Here is a 22,201-nt window from a genome sequence, read left to right on the forward strand (position 1 = left end):
GATATCCAAGCAAAATTACATCCCAAACTCGACCAACACGTTTCTCAGTTCAGGTTTGTTCAATCCAAATAATTTTCGGGTCAAGAGATTTCATGCCCAAACCTGAGCTTTTGAGTTCAGGTCATGTCGGGTATCCAAACAAACTCGATATATTAATAACCCTAACTCTAAAGCCCACTTAAAAAAAATTGTGTTGGACACGTGCCGATGTTGGTCCGCCGTGTTGGACCCAGATCTGAGCCCGACCCGGACCCAGAACCAGCTTCTCGAAAGATCGAGAGCCTGCATCTTTAAAAGACGCAGGTTGTGCTGGCGAGGGATAAACCCCCCGCCTCTTTCTCTCTCTTCTCCGTCTCTCGCTCCCATTTTCATTGGCGACCATCGATCATCGGTGACCTCCTGTCAGTGACCCTCCATCGCCACTCTCTCCCTTCCTACCTCTCCCGCTCTTTGCTTCTTGCCCAAGCCCTCATGTTTCGGCCACCTAACGTCTGCACCCGACGTCTGTGCTCTTCCTCAGCTCGCTGGAGCTGCACGCCGGTGACTCCCCTCAGGTAAACCCTCACCCCTATCCCTGTTGTCCCGATTTCACAGGGGAGGGGCCGAGCCCCTCCTTGGTCCCTCTGTTTGCAAGGGAGGGGTTGAGCCCCCTCATTGCATCACCTGGTTGCAGGGGAGGGGCCGAGCACCTCTCTGTCTCTCCTCTAAACACAGGGGAGAGGTCGAGCCCCTCCCAGTGTTTCGTAGCTCCAGGTGAGAGGTCGAGCCCCTCTCTGCTCTCCCTCTCTCGCATTCAACGTGTCTGTTGCCCCTGGCTTGCTTGCTAACTCGTTCGACCGTTGTGTCGGCTTGCGTGTGGGGCCTCAAGCATGCTATGCAAGAATTGACGTATGAGTGGCGTTGGCTTTTATGCCCGGCGTCGTCGTGGCTGTGAGGTGTGCTAGTTTGCCACGAGGTGCTTTGAGTGCCTGACTTCTCAACATATCCATCATGCACATGTCTTTGTGCACGACTGGTGCTTTTCGGGTCTCTATGTTCGCTTTCTCTTTGCCACAGCAGAATCGGGTCCCTACTCATTGCTACCAGCCCAACTGCAAGGTTCATTGTGTATCTTGATAGAGGGCTTGGTCATGAGGTTTGTCAGACCACAGTGCAGATTGTTGGTTCCCTTGTCGCTATGTGGGCTTTCGGATGTTCGATATGTGTTGGCTCAGGTGGAGAGTCAAAACAACTCTCCTTCCTGCACTGACATTTTCAATGTCAAAATCGATGGTTGACACTTCGTAGTTGCGCGGCCTTCAGGCCAGTGCTGCGATGTTGTGAGGGATGCTACCTGGTTGATCATGCCGATAGTCATATGCTTGTCTCAAGATTAAGCTATGCATTTATAAATATGAACTTATTCAGACTGTGTAGCTGTGAATGACTCGTTAAATTTGTTATAGTTTGATTGATGGTTTCTGCCACTTTATGTCAGGCAGGGGCTACCTGCCTCGATTGTTCTGGCAGGCAGAGGGCCCTGCTCTCTGCCTCTGTCGTTTCTTGTCTAGCAGGGGAAGCCCTTGCCTATGCTGCTTGTTTGTTGGAATGATGGCCTCTGCCTCTACAGCCTGCAGGAAGGGAGCAGAACCCCCTGCCTGCCTTCGCAGTAACTGATCTGGGGCCCGGTCACTGCGGGTTTTATCGATCTTCTTCATTTTTCAAGTTATGTTTATGCTAACACTTTTACGCTCACAGGTTGCATGACGGAGCCGACTCGCTCTCCGTGGCTTGAGCCCATCCGCACCTACGCCCGTAGGCGTACGAGAACCTGTAACCCCTCAAGGTAGGAGAATGTTGTATAAAAGGATAATGAATGGATAAATGCTAAAATAAGAAAAGATAATTAAAAATAGAAAGAAAGAGACAATTATATATGTATACGTATAAAAATATATATGTATATCTTTTAACTCAAGGACGCGGTTTCGCGATCCTTGTCCTTTTTACTTTTCTTGCACTTTACTTTGTTGTTGTCTCCGCGCTATATGTGCCTAGGATTCTACTTTTTGTTTTTTATTTTGGTACTTTTTTTTCTGTTGTTATCGTGCTTTATGTGCCTAGGCTTGTACTTTCTATCTTTTTACCTTTCTGTATTTTTCTTTCTGTTACCCCGCGCTTTATGCGCCATGACTTTTTACTTTCTGTCTTTTATTTTATGTACTTTTCGTTGCCCCACGCTTTATGTGCTTAGGCCTCTTCTTTCTTGTTTTACTTCTCTACACTTTACTTTCATGTTGTCGCCACGCTTTATGCGCCTAGGCTTTATTTTCTGTCTTTCTTGCTTATATTTATGCTCCTGCATTTATATACCGTTTTACTACTTGCTTTTGTTATGTATTGCTATTACACCCTTGTGTTGACTGCTTTTAGGTTTTATCGTACAAGATGCAAAGTTTTGCCTCTTGTGATTGCTTTCAGGGCAAAACTTTGCAATGTATGAGTGAACACGTACTAAGGTTCACACTTTTCGATAAAATAAAAAATTAGGTATCAACGCCTTGATCTCGAGAAAGTGTTTTTCTATGTGAACTTCAGATTTCTCGAGCCTGCAAGCATGGATTTTTGGCTTATACTATCATAGTTTCATCCTCAGGCGGGATGTTACGTTGCACTACGATTAAATGTTGGTGAGGTCGATGGAACCTCAATACATGCGATATGACACAACTATTGAAATTCACTAAATGATGACTACGCGCCTTCAGAAGCAAGATGCTTGAGTGAGTCTAATGGATCAGAGCATGGAGAATGAGATGGTGGTTAAGAAACCCCCGTCGTGTTCGTTCGAAATAGTTCATCAAGAGAGATGATAGATGATACAAAAACTCTGATGAATAGGTCATTCATAGCTATTACGGGCAAAAGACGTGGTTTCCTCAGTAATCGGAGTTAGCGAAAAAGGGCTACAAAAGTTAGGTAACACTTCTGCAAGTGTTGGATGCATCATGTGAACAAGTGGCCTTTGAGAATTTACTCTCTTGATCACTGACCGTCCCCTTAGGAGCAGACTTAGTAAGTCATTCAAGGTATTATAAAATACATAGCATAATAAACCCCTGATCGATCTCGGTTGTTTCTACGTTTCATGCCTTGTGCGTACTCACAATGACCAGCTAATAATCAGAACAAAATATAATCTACTTACATTATTATGAGATGTGCGTGCTGTGACATGACTTGCTTTTTTGCTCGATAGTTCAGTATATTATTCGTTGAACTATTCGTGCTTGTTGTAATGTAGCACTTGTTGATATAAACATCTTATGATTGATCTGACTGCTTATAGCTCATAATCTATGAACAATTTATAATTAGTACTAATGTAGCTACTTATCTTATAAGTTGCTTACATCTTATGATATAACTGTTGTCGTGTGATTGTATATCGCGTATAACTTATAAACTGCTTACTGTGTAATGATTTGCACCTTATGATTTATGTAGTTATTTGTCGATGGACTAAAGAATTCAATGGTAATTGTATGTATTGTGAGCTCTGTTATGAATGCTTATCTTATTCAGTTACTCTGTTTACTATGTTTGATTGCTTAGTGGAGTTAGTTACTCTCTACCTGTAGAATCAGTTGGACTGCTATAGTTGCTTATTTTGCCTGTTTAGCACTTTGTTCGTTATTACTCTTGGATTTAGCTACTTGTTTTATTTGAGTTTTGCTTGCAATACTCAACAATATGTATGGTTAGCTTTGTTATTCTCCTGTTTAGTTCAGTAATTATCTTACTTATTATAATTTTTGTTTATTCTTGTCTTTTGCATCCGTACTGATTTTTCACGAAACTGATTCATTTTATGGGCATGTGGTGTTTCGGATTTGTGATGACACAATGACGTGATGAAATCAAGATGTGACTCTTTTCCTGACATTTCACTTCTAAAGACATTTTGGTAAAATTTGATATAAAGTTACTTTGAAAATATTTTTTTTATTAAACTATTAATTATTAAAACTGTATTACCAAAATTCTGTTTCTTCTTATTTTAATAAATATATTGAGTTGTAAATTTGTTTGTGAGAAAGTTTGCGCTGTAATGTGCTCAAAGTCTAAGGACTTGCTATTTCAAACATGATTTTCCGCTAAACCTTTATTTCAAATTCTGATAAACGAATAATTACAAAGCTTTCAAACTTTTTATAAAAAGTTACAAGTCTTGAATTTTGAGGCGTTACACTAACTAGAAACTGGCTGACACCAGCAAGGATTTTCCAAACCCAACCTAATTAAAAAAAATCTCAGAACTCTTGGATTCAAAGTTCTTATGCTTATCTAGATCTGGTAACCACATATCACATCCAGAGGTCTGCAGAACTGGATCCAAGTTTATGTTTTGAAAATGTTAACCTTCCCACCCAGGTGTTCAACTCTTATCATGATAGAGCCAGTAAAGACCAATCCCCCAAAAATGTGGTGTTCACGGGTCTCACATTTGGACATTTCTTCATTGAACACATGAAATGGCATATGACAGGGCAGTTTGTTTGTGCAGGTAATCTTCAGGTGGGGTCACCAGCACCCAAGCCCTTCAATGAGAGTCCAACCTGTCACCAAAGGATCATAACTTTCTCCTCAAGCCCGCTACCAATTGGGTGAGATCTGGGCGGGTGAGGCATATGACAGGGCAGTTATATATGCCCAAAACTGCAATGCTTAATTAAATAATAGTTATATGTTGAACTCCTGATCATTGTTGTCAACATTGCAATAGGATCCGCGTGGCTGGTAGGAGCTATCAGTGAGCGTTTCCTTGTGGTGGGACGTTGCAGGTTCAAACCTTAGTGGTACGTTGAATAATATAACTGATAGGGGTTATGCCTAACCTCAGCTTGCCTTTAAAAAAAAAAAACATTGCAATAGGATCCAGGTGGAAAACGAGACGTGGCACGGTTCGGGTTTGTAAATAGCCTGCTCCCACTCGTCGAGCTGAACCCAAACAGCAGGCATTGGTTATGTAGTAATAAATATATTTTAGGAATATTTTACATTATACAGTATAATACAAGATAAGATTTTTTTGCAAATTGATCCCAGTCTTATAGCCGATTTACAAAATAGTTCCTCCCTTATGCCGTTTTGCAAATAGATCCCTGTCTTTTCATTAACCTTTGCAAAATCAGTTTTTGAAGTTAACCAAATCAAAGGTCGTTTCTTGTTAATAAATTGAACATGCTGATTCATCTATGAGGTCCGAATTGATCAAATCAACTTGCATCCATAAGTCTGCAAAGGGGGTCCGTTCAGGCCCCTGTGGATGTGTAATTAAAGATGTGAACGGTTTGGGTGCAACTCGATACCTGATCCGAATCTAGGTCTATTAGGTGATGTTGTTTGCCAAATCTGGATTGGATTAACAATAGTATCCTTGTTTGGTATTAAGATTTGCATTCAAACTCAAACCCGAATTTGACTAAAAATCAAACCTGATTACGTGTAAATACCAGGTTTTAAGCCAGTTGGATTCGAGTTTGGTTTTATCTTTTTTCATCGGAATCCAAATTTGAATCCTATTAAGCCAAACCGGATTAAGTCGTACTTAATAATGCCTAGATCCGACCTGAATCCAAACAGTTTACATCTATGCGTAAAATGGATATGAGAAGCAATGCGTAAAGCAGAATCGAGAGAGCGAGTGTTAAAAAGTAGCATGAACCAGGATAAGACTATGAAAGGAAGAGGAAGCAAACTTTCCACTAAAAGGAATCGTATTTCTCATATTTTAAAAGTGATTTTCTCAAAGCTTCCCATACTTTGAGGAAAGAGAGGAGTGTCTAGAGCAAGCTTGACCCCCTCAGTTTCTCGTCAAACATTTAGGTTGGGCTAACCATGTATGCCCAAAGAATAGTTACCGTAGATATGGCAATGTCACAAAAATTCATGCAAAAAAACAGTGATGGTGATGGTGGTTGAGAAACAAATAAATTTTTGAGTATGAGAAAAAGCCGATAGAATCATTTAAATAAAAAAATTACCCATCTCTCTCTCTCTCTCTCCGATGCTGGGGTTGCCCACTAGAGTAATCAAGTTCATCAGGAGCTGCCCATCCATCTTCAATGAGTACTCTGGTTCCTCCTCCAAATGCCCCTTTGTCCAATTGGCATAGGAGGTGCTGAAACTAGACGAGGAGGAGCTTAAGCTATTCGAGGGCAATCAGCCCGGTTCGGCAGATCGATTGCTGAAGCTGCTGATGATGACAAGGGAGAAGATGCTCCCCCTTTTAGTGATCGATGAGTTGAGGTGGGATCTGGGACTGCCGGACGACTAGGGTCGCAAATTGGTATTCTATTATCCTGACTACTTCGAGGTCGTCAACATGGGTCACCACCCGAGGCTCGACCTGGTGTGCTGGAACAAGGAGCTGGCTGTCTCCGTGATGGAGAAGAATGCCAAGAAAGCTAATGGGGAAGAAGGATACAGGAAAAGTGATGGTGCTGGCGTTCCCTATGCACTTGTCTAAGGGTTATAATATGGAGAAGAAGGTCAAGAGGTGGGTGGACGAATGGCAGAAACTGCCCTATATTTAGGGACGCTTCCCATTTGCACCCCAAGAGTGATTTGGGGGAGAAATGGATGGTCAAGGTGCTGCACGAGCTCTTTCATCTCATCTCCAAGAAAATCGAGAGGTAAAACATTCAATCTTTTTCTTTTTCTCTCTCTGCTGAGCCTGAATCACACCTGAACCCCCCAGTGGTTCAGCTTCCAGCTGAGCTTTTACACCAGTTTACTTGGGTGAGCTGAGCTTGAGCTTGAGCTTGAGCTTGAACATGCCAAGCTCAGCTCGAGCTCGACTCATCTGCATCCCTAGTTTAAGGCTTAAGAGTTATAGTTAACTAAGAAAATTTAGGTGTGCTTTTAAAATTGAGAAAAACATAGATGCCAGTTTGGTTATTACCCAAAGTTCATTTTCTTTTTATTTTCCTCTTCTTTCTAACTACCACAAAGCTTCCATGCCAATTTCTATTGAGTTCACATCATATGCACGTATCTGCATGGTGGGTATGCGGCAGCCATCCATCTTGACATTTCTTGAGATGGGTGTGGTGTCCATGTTCTCATTCTTTGTGGAGAGGAGGAGGTTTAAGTCTGATAGGTAACAAAACAAACAAAGCTTTTCCTTGTCATGGAAAACCGGGATAAAAAAAAATCCTATAATAAGTAACAAAGCAATGCCAGCGAACGGGTGTAAGAAAGCCGCGGGAAGGGGGGGTCTCGTTGAAGGTGTGATATTGCGGAGAGAGAAACGGAGATAACGTGGTTAGCCATAACCGTAGGAAAGGGCCGAGAAGAAGGGTAAGGTGTAAAACCTCTACCAAATTCTAATCTTGAAGAGTCCCCACCAACCCATGCCCCATTTGTCCGATCAGTTTTATTCTTTGTAGAATGCTTTTCTGGTTGGTATTTTCTTTCCTCTTTGCGGACATCTTCCTTAACAAATATGGAAAATTTCTCCCTTTTTTCTGATGTCTGTGATGTGAATATGAAAATCTTCCATACAGATTTCTCTCTCATTTGATAAATGAGTAGGTAACAAGTTGTAATTCTCAAGTTTTTGGTTTTTCTGATTAATATGTTTGAGAATTCTTCTTTCTTCCAAAGGGACTGAAAGTTGATCTTTTTGTCACGTATGTTTTGAACAGAGGATACCTCATTCTTCACGATGCTTGAAACTTTGGTTGGAAGGGGAACTTTCAAATTGGGGCATCGCCATTGATGGAAGACGTTAATGGTGGTGAAAGTGTTAAAGAACTCTGGTGCAAACGAGGAACAGGTCCTTTTGAGCTTAGACAAGAAACCAAAGAGGAAGGCCGAGAGTTCCAGGCCGAAGGATGAGTCTCCTTCTTCTTCCTCTTCAAGAAGTTCGTCTGAAAGCGACGATTTCTTCCAACTAGAGCCAAGCCAACTGGGCGAGGCGTCTGGAGACAGACGATCTCCTCTTTTGCCTCCAAAAGACGACGACTTGGGAGAAATCTTGAGATCACCATCCGGGTTCAGAGAAGAGAAACAGAGTGATTTGGAACTGGAACTGGGGGCATCACCAGTACTCATGTATGATTCAGAGAACAAATCGGCGGAGAATTCCGGTGACTTGCCGAAGCAATCGCCGCCGGTTCAGATGATGACCGAGACGGACATCGACAATTATCGAATCCCATCCTCTGTTTTCGCAAGGACCAAATCTCAGGCTCCCATGGAATGGAGTGTGGCGTCCAATGAGTCCCTGTTCAGTATTCACATGGGAGGGAATTCAAGTTTCTCAAGAGACCATGTTCTCAAGTCTGGAGAATTGGGTGCATTTCCGGAGAACGGAAATCTTATCCCGGAAATGGGTGGTTTAGATTATGCAGGGAGCTTAGAATTAGAGGATCAAGGACTAGGAGTTCATGGTGATAGAGGTGATGCTTCGAGCAGTGTGGAAAAATCACGTAAGGAGGTGATTATGCCAAGACAGCAGCAGCATCAGAATGCCGACGGTGGCGAGGAAGGGAAGGCACAATGCTCTTCATTTTCTCCAAAAGCCGTGAGTCCTCGCCCTTCTGATAGTAGCAATGCTAGCACAAAGTCATTCGCCTTTCCAATGTATGCTCTCTCTCTCTCTCTCTCTCTCTCTCAGTGTTGGCTGTTTATCTCCATCTCAATGCGGTGGTTTAAGAGTTTCATGTCTCAAGTGTTGCTGAAGAATGGATTGTTCCGAGTCCCAGATTGACCCTTCTGAGTTTGAACTTTGAAGTCTCAATTTGGGTTCATCTTCATAATTGATTTCCAACTCGTTGGTTGGAAGAGAATTGGAGTCCCAAGTTCCTAGTTGAACGGATAGAATCATGAGTAGTTTCCCATGCCGAAAGCTAGTCAGATATTTGTTTCATAAAACTGTATGAATGGAGCAGAGTTTTCAAGCGCTTTTGATTATGGAGGTCAAGTCATTCATGTAAGGCCAAAGTTGAACCCCAAGTCGCTAATTAAATTGTCAGATTCTCTATGCATTCAAGGGCACATTTGCTTGCACTTTTCTTGTGTGAATGAATCAGAATGTGCAAATGAGAATGTGATTCCAATTCACAGGATTTCCCATGTGAAATGAAGGCACACAAGATGTGTGTAAATGAATCAAATTTGAGTCATTTACAAACAACCAATTTACACACGTTTACAAATCGGTGTCTATATTACCTTGTGAATAATTTCCACACTGCAAAATTTACGCAAGTTTTCAAGCTGGTGGGCAAATTGTCTCGTGTCATAATCTCACAATTGTGAGATTCCAATTCACATTGGGGGCCAAGGAAATATACCCAAGTCATCTTCGGTTACCCAGCAATCCATTGGTTGAAGCCTTGAAATTTGAATATGTCCAAGTATCAGACTAGGGTGATTTGATCGGTTTCCCTGGTCAATACTCTCCTGTGTATTTATCAAAGATTATTTCCTTGTATTCCCCAGGACTCCCAATTGTGATTGTTTGAGTGAATTTATCATCCCAGGCTAGGACATTGAGCTTGCCTAAATATAAGATTTGGTGCTCATTGAAAAAGTAGGCAAAGGTTAACTTGACTAATCCAGCTCATACTTCTTTTATCGGAATGTACAGATTAACAACAGAAGAAAAAAGTGCTTCAATCAAGTTGGATAAAGAAAAGAGTGGCTCAATCAAGGTGGAGAAAGAGCCCACAGAACAGCCTCCTGCTGCTGCAGACCAACAAACCGGTTGGTTTTCTTGTGTGTACTGCCGCCCACGCTGTTGCTGACATTCTCACCGTATGCTTCCATGGAGTTTCTGATAGGCTCATTTACTTAATCTGTGATTCACATTCATATACAAGTTCTTGATAGGAAAAATTGACACCTGTATGGGTCCTCATGCTTATTCATGCTTCTCAGAGGCTCATGTTGTGGTGTTTGGTGAGACTTGGTGTGCTGATTTGGCATTTCCAAAATGGAGAAAGGAGAGCGCGATGTTCCCTTACTATTCTTGTTGCAGATTCTTGAGAATTTAATGAGTATTGCAACTGCAAGTCAAAAAGCCTTTGTTTTGAATTTAATGAGTATTGCAATTGCAAGTCAAAAAGCCTTTGTTTTTATGTAAACACTACTCTCTCCCTCTCTCTCTCTCTCTCTCGTTACTTATCCAACAAGTAGGGAGGTGAAATATTTTCTTCTTGAGGGCCTGCTTGTTTCATTCTCATGAAAGGGAAGCTTTTATGAGAAAAGGTACGGATTTAAAAAAAAATCCTCATGCGAATGTTTTCATATGGGGGGGAGGTATGGAATGATTTGAACATGAAAATTGGTAGGTGGTGTGAAAAATTGGAGCCCACTTGTGCCATGACACTTTCTAACTATGATTATTTGATGTTTGTTTCATTCATGGTGGAAAAGAGAAAGGGATGCCAGCTCAGCAATCTCCCATGAAAATTGCATGAAACAAATGAGCCCTAAGAAAATAAACACCCTTAGAAACAGAAAAGATGAGGGGCTGTTTTTTCTTTTTAGCATTTGTAACTGACAACATATCGACGACATTTTTCACTCTTAGAAATTAGGTTGTAGGCTCATGCCCTACATATATGTTGACACTATTTCATGCACCCTAGGCTTAAGAGATGAGCTTTGGTTCAAGTTTTCCTAAAGCAAACATGAAGAATGTGCAACAAGCCATAGAGTGCTTATTGAGATGGTTACAAATTGCAATATAATAAGAGCCTGTAGATAGATGCCCTAAATATGTTGAAACCATTCATGCACAATGATGAGATTTGGTACAAGTTTTCCCAAAACAAAAATGAAGAATGAGCAACAGAATGCTCTGTTAGGAGAGGACCAAGAAAAAATTCCACCCATTTTATCAAACTCAAATCTTGATGTAAAACCCATTCGATGATGTCAATTAAAAAGAGAGAGAGAGAGAGTCCCGAACGAATGGGGAAGACGATTCCCCAACCGTCTTCCTCACTTGCGGGAAGGGGGTGATGATAAATCTCGCCCCCCCCCATCATCAGGTGGGAGGGTGAGGCTTATCCTCACCCGCAGTGAGGTGAACTTCTCTGCCACCAAAAGCAGGAATCGAGAGAGAGTTCGAGAGTGACAGAGAGAGCATGAGGTGAGTCATCGAACCACACCGCCCGAAGGAGCCACCACTGACGGGTACACCCTCTCCCTGTTCTTCTTTCCTTAATTTTGTTTTTTTAGAAGGTTGGCAACCATGGCCACTAGCATATTGTAGAGAGAAAATTGGTAGCCATGGCTATCGGGGTTGTTCCAAAGAGAGAGAGAGAGAGAGAGAGAGAGAGAGAGAGAGAGAGAGAGCTTGCAACCAGAGGTTACGACAACCTCTATGTTGAGGGATGGAGGTCAGGAAGGAGTTGTACCTCTTCCGCCTTAACCCCAACCCAAGAGTTGGCAGAACTGACTCAGTCTAGGTGCAACCCAGACCAAACCAGAAAAAAAGTCTCGGCCGACCGAACCAGACCGAATCGGTCTGGGTGTGAACCCAGACCAGGTTGGGTTTGGCTAAGACTGAGTCAGTCCAGACCGAGTGTAGTCAATGAGTCTTGAACTCGACTCGGTCGATCGAACAACTTCTGACCAAACCAGACCAAGTCAAGTCTAACAGGATCTCGGTTCTCTTTTGGGGTTTGGATTAAATTGGAGCGGACTGGGTCTGGGTCCAGTTCGATTAGTTGACCTAGATCGATCCTAGTTGAACCAGATCTATACAAAACTAGGTTTTATACAGACTTAGGTCTGGATCTAGTATGGAGCTAGATCGATCAGTCCTAGATTCATATCAAAATTGGATCTAGATCCAATTCGTGATTATTTGGATCAGTTCTGAATCCAACATATAACTGGATTTGGATCCAATCCATAGCTAGATTGATCAATTCTGGATCTAGATCAGAACTGGGTCTGGATCCAGTTTGACATTGTTGGATCTATATCAGAATTGAATTTGGATCCAGTTTATAATTTAGTATAGATATAGTTTGAAACGAACTGAATTCAGTTTAGTCTGTTCCTCACTGAAACAAAACTGAACTAAACCTAGTTGGAACAGTTGGGTCCAATCCAGTTACACCAAACTGGATATAGATCCATACCTATTAGTAAGCGAATCCATTATGATTTTTTTTATAATTCAATTGATTTTGAACCCAAACCCAGTTGGATCTGGACTAGGTTCAATAAACCTAGTATTCTAAACTCAAACCAAACATGTTTTGGCCTAGGATGAGTTAAATTAAATCACAAAATTGAAATAACCAAATTACCCTTGTGTATACCCAATATCCAATTAAGTAAAACAAACATAACTTCGTACTCCAAACTCAGAATTAAGTAAGGTTTGGTGTATTAGATTCATATCATAGAGAAGAATATTCCTGTCATATGGTTCTGACCAAAGCATGGGCACAACAATCGAGGTCTGATAGATTACCTTGAGAGAGGTATTTTGGTAATTTTGTTAAAATATAAATATTGTATGTATATTAATATAAACATGCTTGTGTGATGATCATATTATATTATTAGAGTCACTTGAGACTCGATTACGACTAGAGTGCAACATTCACATTCGAAGTAAGGAATATTATAAATAACATTAGTTGTGAATAAATCATGTTGTGTTGTATGTTAGCAATATTGTTTGTTGTATATTAGCATGTTTAGAAATGTACCTCTTAAGTGTGAACATGACATGTATAGAATAATCATGCATGAGTTAATTGTAATAAGATGAATGTGTACACATGTTAATCGTGATATGTCATGCATACTAGAAGTAAAGATTGTCTTTTGACAACATATCTATGTTATACACTCTGAATGACATGCATTGTAATGAGAATTGTGATTAGCTTTGAGTCCCTTGAGTTTAGCCAAGTTGTTTGAATTTAAATTGAAATTAACATATTTAACCTCTTAAATTTTGAGAGTGATGATCTGTGTAAACTGTTGCCTGGTTCGTGAACAGAGTGCAACCACCATGGAGAGTGAGTCATCATTGATTTAATGATATAGAGATTCTACCTCTTTGCATGCATAGTATGATACAAAGTGTGAACCCTAGTACAATTTGATATTAAGAATGAGACTTGTCGTGATTATTTTACGATGGCACTCATGGAATCACGAGTGAAACACGAGCTTAAGAATAAGGTTCAAGGTAATGAACTTAAGATATGACTTAGGGTTTTATATTCAAACAATATTTATGACTCTAGACAACCATGGATGGTTAAAAATCATTTATGGTTAGGATGTATCATGAATCATGATGAGTTTGAGGTTGATCTTCTAGCTAGCTACCAGTGGGGTCTCCTTTGTTGTTTCACTGCAGTGCCTGGTAATCCGGGGATCATTAGAAGTGTATGGTTCATAGTCTAACCAACAATATAGAATTGAGGTGTTCTACATGAGTTACTACGCTCATAAATGACTATGAATGACATAGTTGTCCTAGTGTTATAGTCTATTGTGAGTGAGTATTAAATTGCGAGAGTTAATGAAGAAATTTAAAATATACAACTTATGTAGTGTGTCAAAAACTAAACTCATATTAGGGGCTTAGAACCTATTATAGTTGTAAGTTAAAGTTATTTATTTCTTATCAATATTCTTTATTGAGTTGTAGACTCACTCTCTAAATAATTACAATTGTAGGTTCTAGGTACACTAGCGCAGACAGGATGTGATTAACTATTTCGACTCTTCTATAGAGTTATTTATTAGTTTTATTTTTTGTCATTGAACATTCATTTAATCTTTATTTTTGTATGTTATGAATGATGAACCTTGTTAAAGAATTTGAGTCTATTAAAAAAAATAGCCATGTTTTTTATGTGCAAACTGTAAAGATCTAAGATTGAGTTGTTACATCTGACCTATTGTTTGCAGATTGGTTCCTACATATATGATGATTTGCTACTCCTGCAGATGAAAAAATCCATGAATGGTTTTGGTTACTCCACACAATCTTTAAAGGGTAATTATGGAGTCCTCAAGAGAAGACATGAGTCACAGTACTTCCACAACTATGGAGAACTGGCCTCAAGATCTGAGGCTCGACAATGTTACCGTAGAGCTCTTCTGCTTATGTGATAGATTTATCTGCATATGGATTCCAAAAGCATGTAGTTTTATTCCTAGATCTTTATTTCAGATGGGTGTCTTACGCATTGATCGGAAATGAATGGATAGGCCCCCTGATTGGTTTCCTTCTTGTTCTTGAACACCCCCCGCCCCTCTTGACTCTCCTCCAGTTCCCCCCTCTCAACCCAGGGAAAACAAAAAAGAAAAAAGAAAACCTGATCGACCCTAATTGTTGATCAATGTCCAAGACCAAGGTAGATAAAACCGGTTGTATCTTGTAAAAAGGGGATTAATGGTAATGGGTCAGGTGGCCCACCATGGGTCGGGTTTGGGTCAAGGTTTTAAGCCCTAATCCGTTATCTACTGGGCTGAAACCTAACTTGTTGTATACATGGGTGTGGCCCAGATTGGCCATGGCTATCGGGCTGAGCTACCTAATTAATTTCTTAGTAGCTGGTTGCATAGTAACTTGGTAATTATTACTATTTACTTAATTGGTTGTATTATTGTATAAGAAATAGAAAGATAATTAGATAGGTGCATTAATCTTTCATTTTAATTCATTGTTTTTGGTATTATAAGAATCAATTTATGAACGTCACTCGTAAATAACCTACAAATGGGTTTGGGTTGGGCTGGACTGACACGTTGAACATTGGCCCATTAGGCCAATGAAATGGATCATATATGGAGCTGGATCATCCATGGACTTTAGATCCAGAAAGACACTAGAAGTTGCCCCAATGAGGGTTGCCTTAGTGGGGGTGGGGTCTTGGCTGCTTGACCGGCAATCAAGGTTTAATTCTCTTGGGTGTTGCCCCTCTGTGCAAGCCAATGCGTAGCATAGGCCCACGGAGCAGGGGTCTTAGCCTCTGAGTTTTATGCTGCCGGCACGATGACCATATGTATGACAGGCTGAGCCACCACGGCCAGGTCTTAGTGTCGGGTGCGGTCTCTTCGGGTTATAAATTAAAAAAAAAAAATACACTAGAAGTTGTGCATTTGCGGATGCACCAAATGACATCCATTGATTTAAGTACCAGAAGGAAAGTGAAGTTACAAATGCCATCAAAATCAGGCAACATCGGACCGCCCATCCATCAGATTAACTATGGCTTGATCGACGACTGTCGCTGTCTCAACCATAGTTGAGGCGAAATATGTCATTTTGCACAAGGAAGCTTCCCTGCATCGTTGAGACCAAGTGAAACATCTGCACAAATTACGCCATTTCGGTAGGACTAAGAGCTCTTTCTTGATTTCAATTCCTAGCAATTACAACACTATAAAAAAGTGAATCACCCATGCGCGTAGTGCTTCACTACCTTTGAAGAGTATTTTACAGCTTAATTAGTGGTGACAAGGTCACATATTTTCCCCAAATATTTACATAAATGTCACACGGGGTGCTTAATCAACGTTTTATTCGAGTTAAGATTTGTTTAACCAACAAGTGAAACATGAACGAGTTCTCGAACTCAAAGTAAAAAAACGTTTCTTAAGTTCATGAAGTTGGCAAGGTTTCAGGTGACTTTTCCCAAACAAGGGTCATCCCTTGATACTTAAAGTCACAAATCTTTTCTAGCAAAAGGGAACCAAATTCATGAACTTCATAGTATGATGAAATATGTTGATAACAATTTAACTTAGAAAGGTATCAAAAGCTAGTTTCTGTTTGGTTGGTGGAGCTTTGGGAGAGGAATATCTGACTAAATCGCAGCTGGTGTTCTTCACCGGGCAAATGTAGGTTGCCACTCACAAACACAAAGATTCCACCTGCAATAGACGAGGACTGCGAATCGATGGTGGAGATGGAATGCTTGCATTGATCGAACGGCATCTGGCAGAGCCGCTGCGATATCTGTCAGCAGCTCCCTGGAACTTCTGGCCTTCAAATGTCAACAATGTAAGATGGTTGGTAGAGTGTTATTAGTGAAGATCGATTACTATCAAAGAGGTAATAATAATGATCAACAAATGCCTTGGCCACCATCTCTATTTGTTGCTCCATTTCATTTTCACCTTCCATTCTCTCTCTCTCTCTCTCTCTCTCTCTCTCTCTAAATGTGCCTTCTTATATAAGATCAAAAGCAGATATATAAGCATCTTAAAAGAACATAGCTTTTTGCTGTAATTGTAGGCAACGAATCTTCAGAAAAAAAATGTCAAATACAAGAAAGGGATAAAGGATAACCGAATATGGTGGCTTTACTTTTAGGGTACTGATGGTATGATCGCCCTCATTTTCAAGTAACCCACGTACCCTTTTCAATTTTGCAGAATATAATGCGAATTATGAAAGAACTACTAAAAATTTCTCTACCGAATTTGAAGGTTCTTTTGGTCGATCTAAGTGTTGAACATTGGACTTTCCATCTTATCTCATTATTTTTTTCCCTACTTTGCAATATAGTGTGGAAAGTAGGTGCTTATTTTATGAGCACACTACTTTATGAGCACACTTGCATGTTACGTAGATCTTGCTTGCGAGTGATGCTCAATATTGGTGGTATATGAGCCCAGGCCCACCACGTTCAATCTAAAATATGCTTCATCACCACGTTAAAATCTATTTTTAGTTTTCTCATGTATAATAACATTTTCCCTTTTTCTAGAAAACAAAAACTCTTTTAAATCTCATAAGTTTTTTCCTTACTGAGAAAAACCAGAGAACGAGATTTGCCACACTGGTCCAAATACCTCCCAGGAGTATATCATACCTTCAAGACAAAAAAAGAAAAATAAAGGAAAAGAGAAAATGAGAGAAACAAGGATGTCATGTTAGTGAGATCAGATTAGTAACGTGTAACAACCACATGTACAGTAACATATAAAGCTTTGGATCGAGGCCCAGTGAACAGATAAGTAGCCTAATTAGCAGCTCAAGCTAATATTGTAATTTATCATAATAGAAACGATAAAACATGCTTTTTTACCAGTGGCTGCTCAAGTAAACCTTTACTTGCTCAAAAATGTAATACAACAATGAACCTACAGCCCCAATCCTACTTACCATTTCAGCCCTCTTGTTCACTGGTAGACAAAACACCAACCACATCTTATGAAAACAGATAATATAACAAATAAATAGAATACAAATACACACCTTCATTTATCACTCTATATTCTAGTACCTAGATTTACTCCTATGTAGATATGCTGCACTCTGCAGGCAGTTTGGGAAACCTGGTCGTGTCTGTGCAGTAATCATATATAACCAAGTTTCTTCCTACCCAGCTAGAATCCACCTTCTGGGCGTCTGAGAGTATCCAAGCATCGTACTGATCCCACCAATTCTTAGTTGTAGTTGAAACGCAAGCTGGATAAGGATCCTCCCATTGGCAGGCTTCTACATGGAAATCCTTGTAAGCAGAGACAAATGGCGCATTCTTCCAATCAGTTTTCTCTAGTCCACCTCTCGTCGCCCAATCATCCGCATTCCAGATGCTCGAAAACATGTACATTGGCTTCTCATTTGGGAAAACATCTGCAGATGCATCTGTGTTTCTGTAGATTCTAATGGGAACTCTATCCACAAAGAACCTGGTATAGGAAATAAAACCAGTCGTTTGAATATTCCATGAATAATGCCACTGCAATGTTTTGTCAGGCGACATCACGTAAATAAATTGGTGCAAATTATTCATTTCCATGATGCCAAAAATCCAGATCATGGACTTTCAGTATTTTTGCTTGTGTTGTTTTGTGTGAATCAACAAGGTACCCGCAGCGGCAAACAAAAGCGACTCCCTAAATCAATGTGAATTATGATCCACATGGGACTATATGGGCAGTCCAACACATGGGGGCCCAATCTTGTAGTGCTTATTGAGTGTAATCCTTGTCTTTTCCTGAATTCTGTACTGGGGACATGTGAACCATCTTCCAATAAAAATAGAAGACAACTATTAAACAGGAAATAAATAAACTAGAATTCATTGTGTTTTGTGAATTGGTTACCATGTACCATTTGACTGTCTTTCCAATTAGAAATTCTCAAAAGTTTTACCGTTTGTTAAAATATACCTAAAGCATCTTTTACAAAAAAGCCATCAAACAAATTGAGCAAGTAAGCTTGGTGATCTAATTTGGTTTCACATCATACATGCTGTAAGCATGAAGGTTCAATAAGTGTAACAATTTCTTCTTACTCATCAAGATCCAATAGCACAGCAGCTATGTTTAGATGCTCAAGAAGGCATCTGCTTTTTTTTCCTTCCTCCCCCCCCCCCTCTTTTTTCTTTTAAAAGCAGACTATTGTGCATCTACAATGAACCGTCAATCTTGAGATGGATACATATACAATGGCTCAGAAAAAAATTCTGTCCATGTTGCTATGTGCATCTCAAAATGGCTTTTCGATGTCAAAGCTGCATAAAGAATGAAAGCCTTTAAACATGGTTCCGGGCACAGAATCAGACAAGTCCCTTGAAACAAGCAACACTCTCCCCACAAAACAACCAGTCAAAAGTTTCACATCGCGGGTGCTGGAGTGAAGGAGCACTCGGACATAGAGTGGCATGTCATAGTTTATTAATAGGGGCTGCGCAAAGAGAAGGTTGAGCTCAGTTTTAAATTGAGAAATATGCTACCAAGGTACCCCATTTTTCTTTCCAAACCCAGACCAAGAACTATGTTAACCCCATTTTACTTTCCCTTGAGATGCACGTGGTACACAAGACCCCACCAAATGACTTTGTGCGGTACACCACAAGAAACATAATAAGAAAACTGAGTCCTTGACACCACTTTTGAAAAATAAATTCATGAGAATTGTATGTTGCTAGGTACAAAAGTTGCGTGTCTTTGGATTTACAGTTGACTGAATGTGAATTCATTATGGGATGAGCTGTGATTCATGTGCCAAAAAAGTGAAAGCGCATGGGTTCCACATGTTTCAAGAATACAAATTACCAGTTTTGTAGATGGTAATTTGAGTTACAATAGTAGGAGCCCATTTTCATTCTTTGTTTGAGGAAGTCGAGGAAAAACGGCAGAAGCTGAATTCTTGAGGAATGAACCCTAAACAGGAAAAACTGTAGGGACTCCAGAGTTCTTCCCACCACATCCAAATTTGCTATTATTACCCTATCCTGAACCCAAATTTGCCAAGTGCAGATGAGCTCATTCTGACTAATGCCTACATGGTTTCAGTCAGCCTTAGCGTCATTTTCTGCATGCAGGGCCGACTGGCCTCTTTGAGATTTGAGGCCACCGCCTAGGGCCTCAAATGAAAAAATAAAAAATAACGCTTATATTTCACATGCTGAGGGCCTCCAATGAAACATGGCACATGCTGAGGGTCTCGTGCTGAGGGCCTCAATAAATAAAAAAATATGGAGAAATATGGGCATCCAATGAAATATGCCTAGGGCCTCAACTTCTCTTGATGGGGCTGGATCATGGTCCCTACCTGCAAATAGCAGTGTGACCAGAATATAAAAAAGAGCAGCAATACTTACACAATCTGGTGGTTGTTCCATAGGAAGGAGTAGGTATGGAAGTCTTTGGTGGGATCGAACCACAGCGAATGCCTCATCTCCCTGCTTCCAATACCGCCTTTGTATATATTGGTCTGGAGTGTATAGGGCTGCCCTGACCTGTTGCCTAAGAACTCAAAATCCAACTCATCCCTTTCTGGCCCTGTGTCTGAGATCATCTGCACAATTGATAATCCATCCTTCATATGTATCCGTAAATGTAAAAGTAACATGTTTGAATGATGGATAACACTTCATATTTTAAGTTACAAAACACCCCACCATTAGCCAATGGGGAATGGGATTTTCATATTATTGGATTATTTCAGGAAAACAATCAAAGAATCAAAAAGTTAGTCAAATTGCTCCATCTTATTTCAGAGTACCAAATTTTCATTCAACCGTTCGACGCTTATAGCTTAACTCTATGACCTTTGGAAGAAGAAAATCTAAGAAAAAAAGTATGCAATAAATTAGCAATGACCAAACTACTCTGTCATTTTCTTTTTTCTTTTTTTTCGAGAGCTGTGTATAATAGCAAGAAGATTGTCAAATTTTTTTTTTTTAAATCCAAATGATTCCAGAGGAATGATGATGATGAGATCCTATCTCAAGACCAAAGACTCACATAATAAGCAGTGACAACGCCAGCGGAATCGCCTCCCACCAACTTCAGCTTCATACTGAACCACCCAAATCGGTACCTATTCTTTGTTTGGAATCCACACCCTATTCAACCAAAAAGAAAAAAGAACATCTAAATCGGAAATGGGAATTACTAAAACAGCAAAAATGCCCATAAATCTGACATGAGTATAACAACCCCAATACAATAGATCTCTGAAATACAAAAGTAGGACCAAAATCTTCATGCCACACATCAAAGAAAAAGATGGTTCTAATCTTACCTGTTTTCTTATCAAGAGTGAGGTACCATGTCTGGCCATCTTCAGATGTGCTGAAGTGCTCCGGTTCCCACATTATATCAAAGCTGTCCTTGAAAGAAAAGGAGCTGCTGGCAGCCATTAGCCTTACAAGATCTACAAGGCAAACCAGGAAGAGAACCCTGTACGTCTTCATCTCTGACGGGGAAGGAAAAAACTGGAAGGAGAGACACATTCACTGGTAGCAGCATAGTGGCCGATGAGCTTTAAAGCCAGCAGGAGTTTCCAGACAAGCTTCCAATATTTTAATTAAGAAAATATAAAAAAAAAAAAAACTTATTTGCTTGCCTTTTTTTTTCCTATGTAATTAGTCTTTGTTGTCACACTTATCAAGCTACCCCTACATAATGCTTATATGATAGGAGTGCCCTCTTAATTGTTTGCAAAAATATAGCTTACCCAAAACAAGATTGCTAGAAAAGAAAACAGGAACGAAGTCGAGAAACTAGTTTTTTCAGGCAGATGTAAAACAAGAAACAGGAACCAGCTAGGAAACAAAGCTGATCTTGTGTTTGAATAGCTATGCTAATATGGATCTAAACCAATGGATGGAGATCCGATTCTATGCCACAAACAAATGCCTTAAACCAAAATTTTCAAATGACCATACAATTAAGTGAAGCTTCATATGCATGATTTGTTGGTTCCAAACCTGACTCAGTTTCTAACAGGATCCCATTATTGGATCCATAGCCTGTAGCTTCGATTTGGATCAGACCCAAGTCTTATCTTATAACAGGTGCAAAGTCACTTATGACAAGTAGGTGGCTTCACAAGGTCTAAAACAAGTTTATTGCATCTGCTGATTTTTTTTATTTTTTTTTAAATTTATAACCTGAAGAAACCACACTCGAAGAACAGAACCTTGACTCCTGCCCCATGGCCTATGCTAAGCATTGGCTTGTACAAAGGAGAGACCCTCGTGAGAACAGAACCTTGACTGCCCGTCTAACAACCAAAGCCTCACCCCACTACGCCAACCCCCTTTGGGGCTTGCATTTGTTGATTTGAGATTTGCAGGAAAAGTCTGGGTATTTTTGGCTTGTCTCTTTCACTTATTGTTACAATTGACTCATTTGCTAAAAAAAAAATATGGTCATAAGAAAAATCCAGCTACGTTTAGTTGGCATTATTACTTGTTTGGGGACCACAACTTTGCTGCATGAAGTAGTGGAATGATTGGCTCTAAAATAATTCTGTATAATTAAATTATGATCCATTATAACTGGCATTTTTTTACCTTTGATTAAACAGTAAATTGTTGAACCTATCATTTAGTTTGAGGCATGATCATTTTGGTCTTTTGACCTCGTTTCTGGTTACTGTGTTTGAAAGCAACCACTTTTCTTTTTTTTTTACACAGAAAGCTGGGGTTAGGCAGACCCCTACCAGTTACACAACTATATCATTGGGATTCGAACTTGCAACGTTCCAACATAAGGTGACGAGCACTAACTGCTCCTGCCAGACACGAGGAGCCTCCCCTGCAACCACCTTTTTTTTTTGTACGACGAAAAAACAAGTCACTAAATGGAACCCCCTACCTGCGGGGTAAAACCAGATGGAATCACCGCACCTGAGGAAGTCGAAGCTGGGTGGGATGAAGGGGTCAGCACCTTCTCCTCAGGCCCACTG

General features: G+C 40.3%; 2 protein-coding genes and 1 pseudogene across 2 annotated transcripts; 1 reads left to right on the plus strand and 2 right to left on the minus strand.

Moving 5' to 3' along the window:
* The first annotated feature begins 7,240 nt into the window (after positions 1 to 7,240).
* LOC149844383 (uncharacterized) lies at positions 7,241 to 9,888 on the plus strand. Its single transcript, XM_089997195.1, has 3 exons — positions 7,241 to 7,344; positions 7,692 to 8,631; positions 9,641 to 9,888. The coding sequence occupies exons 2-3, from the start codon at positions 7,778 to 7,780 to the stop codon at positions 9,795 to 9,797; spliced, it is 1,011 nt and encodes a 336-aa protein (XP_089853321.1). The 5' UTR covers positions 7,241 to 7,344; positions 7,692 to 7,777; the 3' UTR covers positions 9,798 to 9,888.
* A 5,392-nt stretch (positions 9,889 to 15,280) lies between these two features.
* Positions 15,281 to 16,153, minus strand: LOC149844384 (nuclear transport factor 2A-like; annotated as a pseudogene).
* Positions 16,154 to 17,009: 856 nt separating this feature from the next.
* LOC149844385 (putative xyloglucan endotransglucosylase/hydrolase protein 8) lies at positions 17,010 to 20,741 on the minus strand. The gene is made up of 4 exons (XM_089994402.1): positions 20,531 to 20,741; positions 20,251 to 20,351; positions 19,605 to 19,801; positions 17,010 to 17,685 (listed from the first exon to the last, which is right to left on the minus strand). Exons 1-4 carry the CDS (start codon positions 20,739 to 20,741, stop codon positions 17,289 to 17,291), a joined length of 906 nt encoding a protein of 301 aa, XP_089850528.1. The 3' UTR covers positions 17,010 to 17,288.
* Between the last annotated feature and the right edge of the window lie 1,460 nt (positions 20,742 to 22,201).

This window comes from Nuphar pumila, chromosome 2 (genome assembly GCF_984573655.1).
Source record: "Nuphar pumila chromosome 2, dmNupPumi1.hap1.1, whole genome shotgun sequence".
Taxonomy (NCBI): Eukaryota; Viridiplantae; Streptophyta; class Magnoliopsida; order Nymphaeales; family Nymphaeaceae; genus Nuphar; species Nuphar pumila.

Excerpts from the sequence above, each read along its gene's own strand:
- LOC149844383 (XM_089997195.1), top strand. The coding sequence starts at position 7,778 with ATGGTGGTGAAAGTGTTAAAGAACTCTGGTGCAAACGAGGAACAGGTC. Across the intron at positions 8,632-9,640 it reads AAGTCATTCGCCTTTCCAAT|ATTAACAACAGAAGAAAAAA; the intron begins GTATGCTCTCTC and ends CGGAATGTACAG.
- LOC149844385 (XM_089994402.1), bottom strand. The coding sequence starts at position 20,741 with ATGTGTCTCTCCTTCCAGTTTTTTCCTTCCCCGTCAGAGATGAAGACG. Across the intron at positions 19,802-20,250 it reads GCGTTGTCACTGCTTATTAT|ATGATCTCAGACACAGGGCC; the intron begins GTGAGTCTTTGG and ends TCAATTGTGCAG. Across the intron at positions 17,686-19,604 it reads TGGAACAACCACCAGATTGT|GTTCTTTGTGGATAGAGTTC; the intron begins GTAAGTATTGCT and ends TTCCTATACCAG.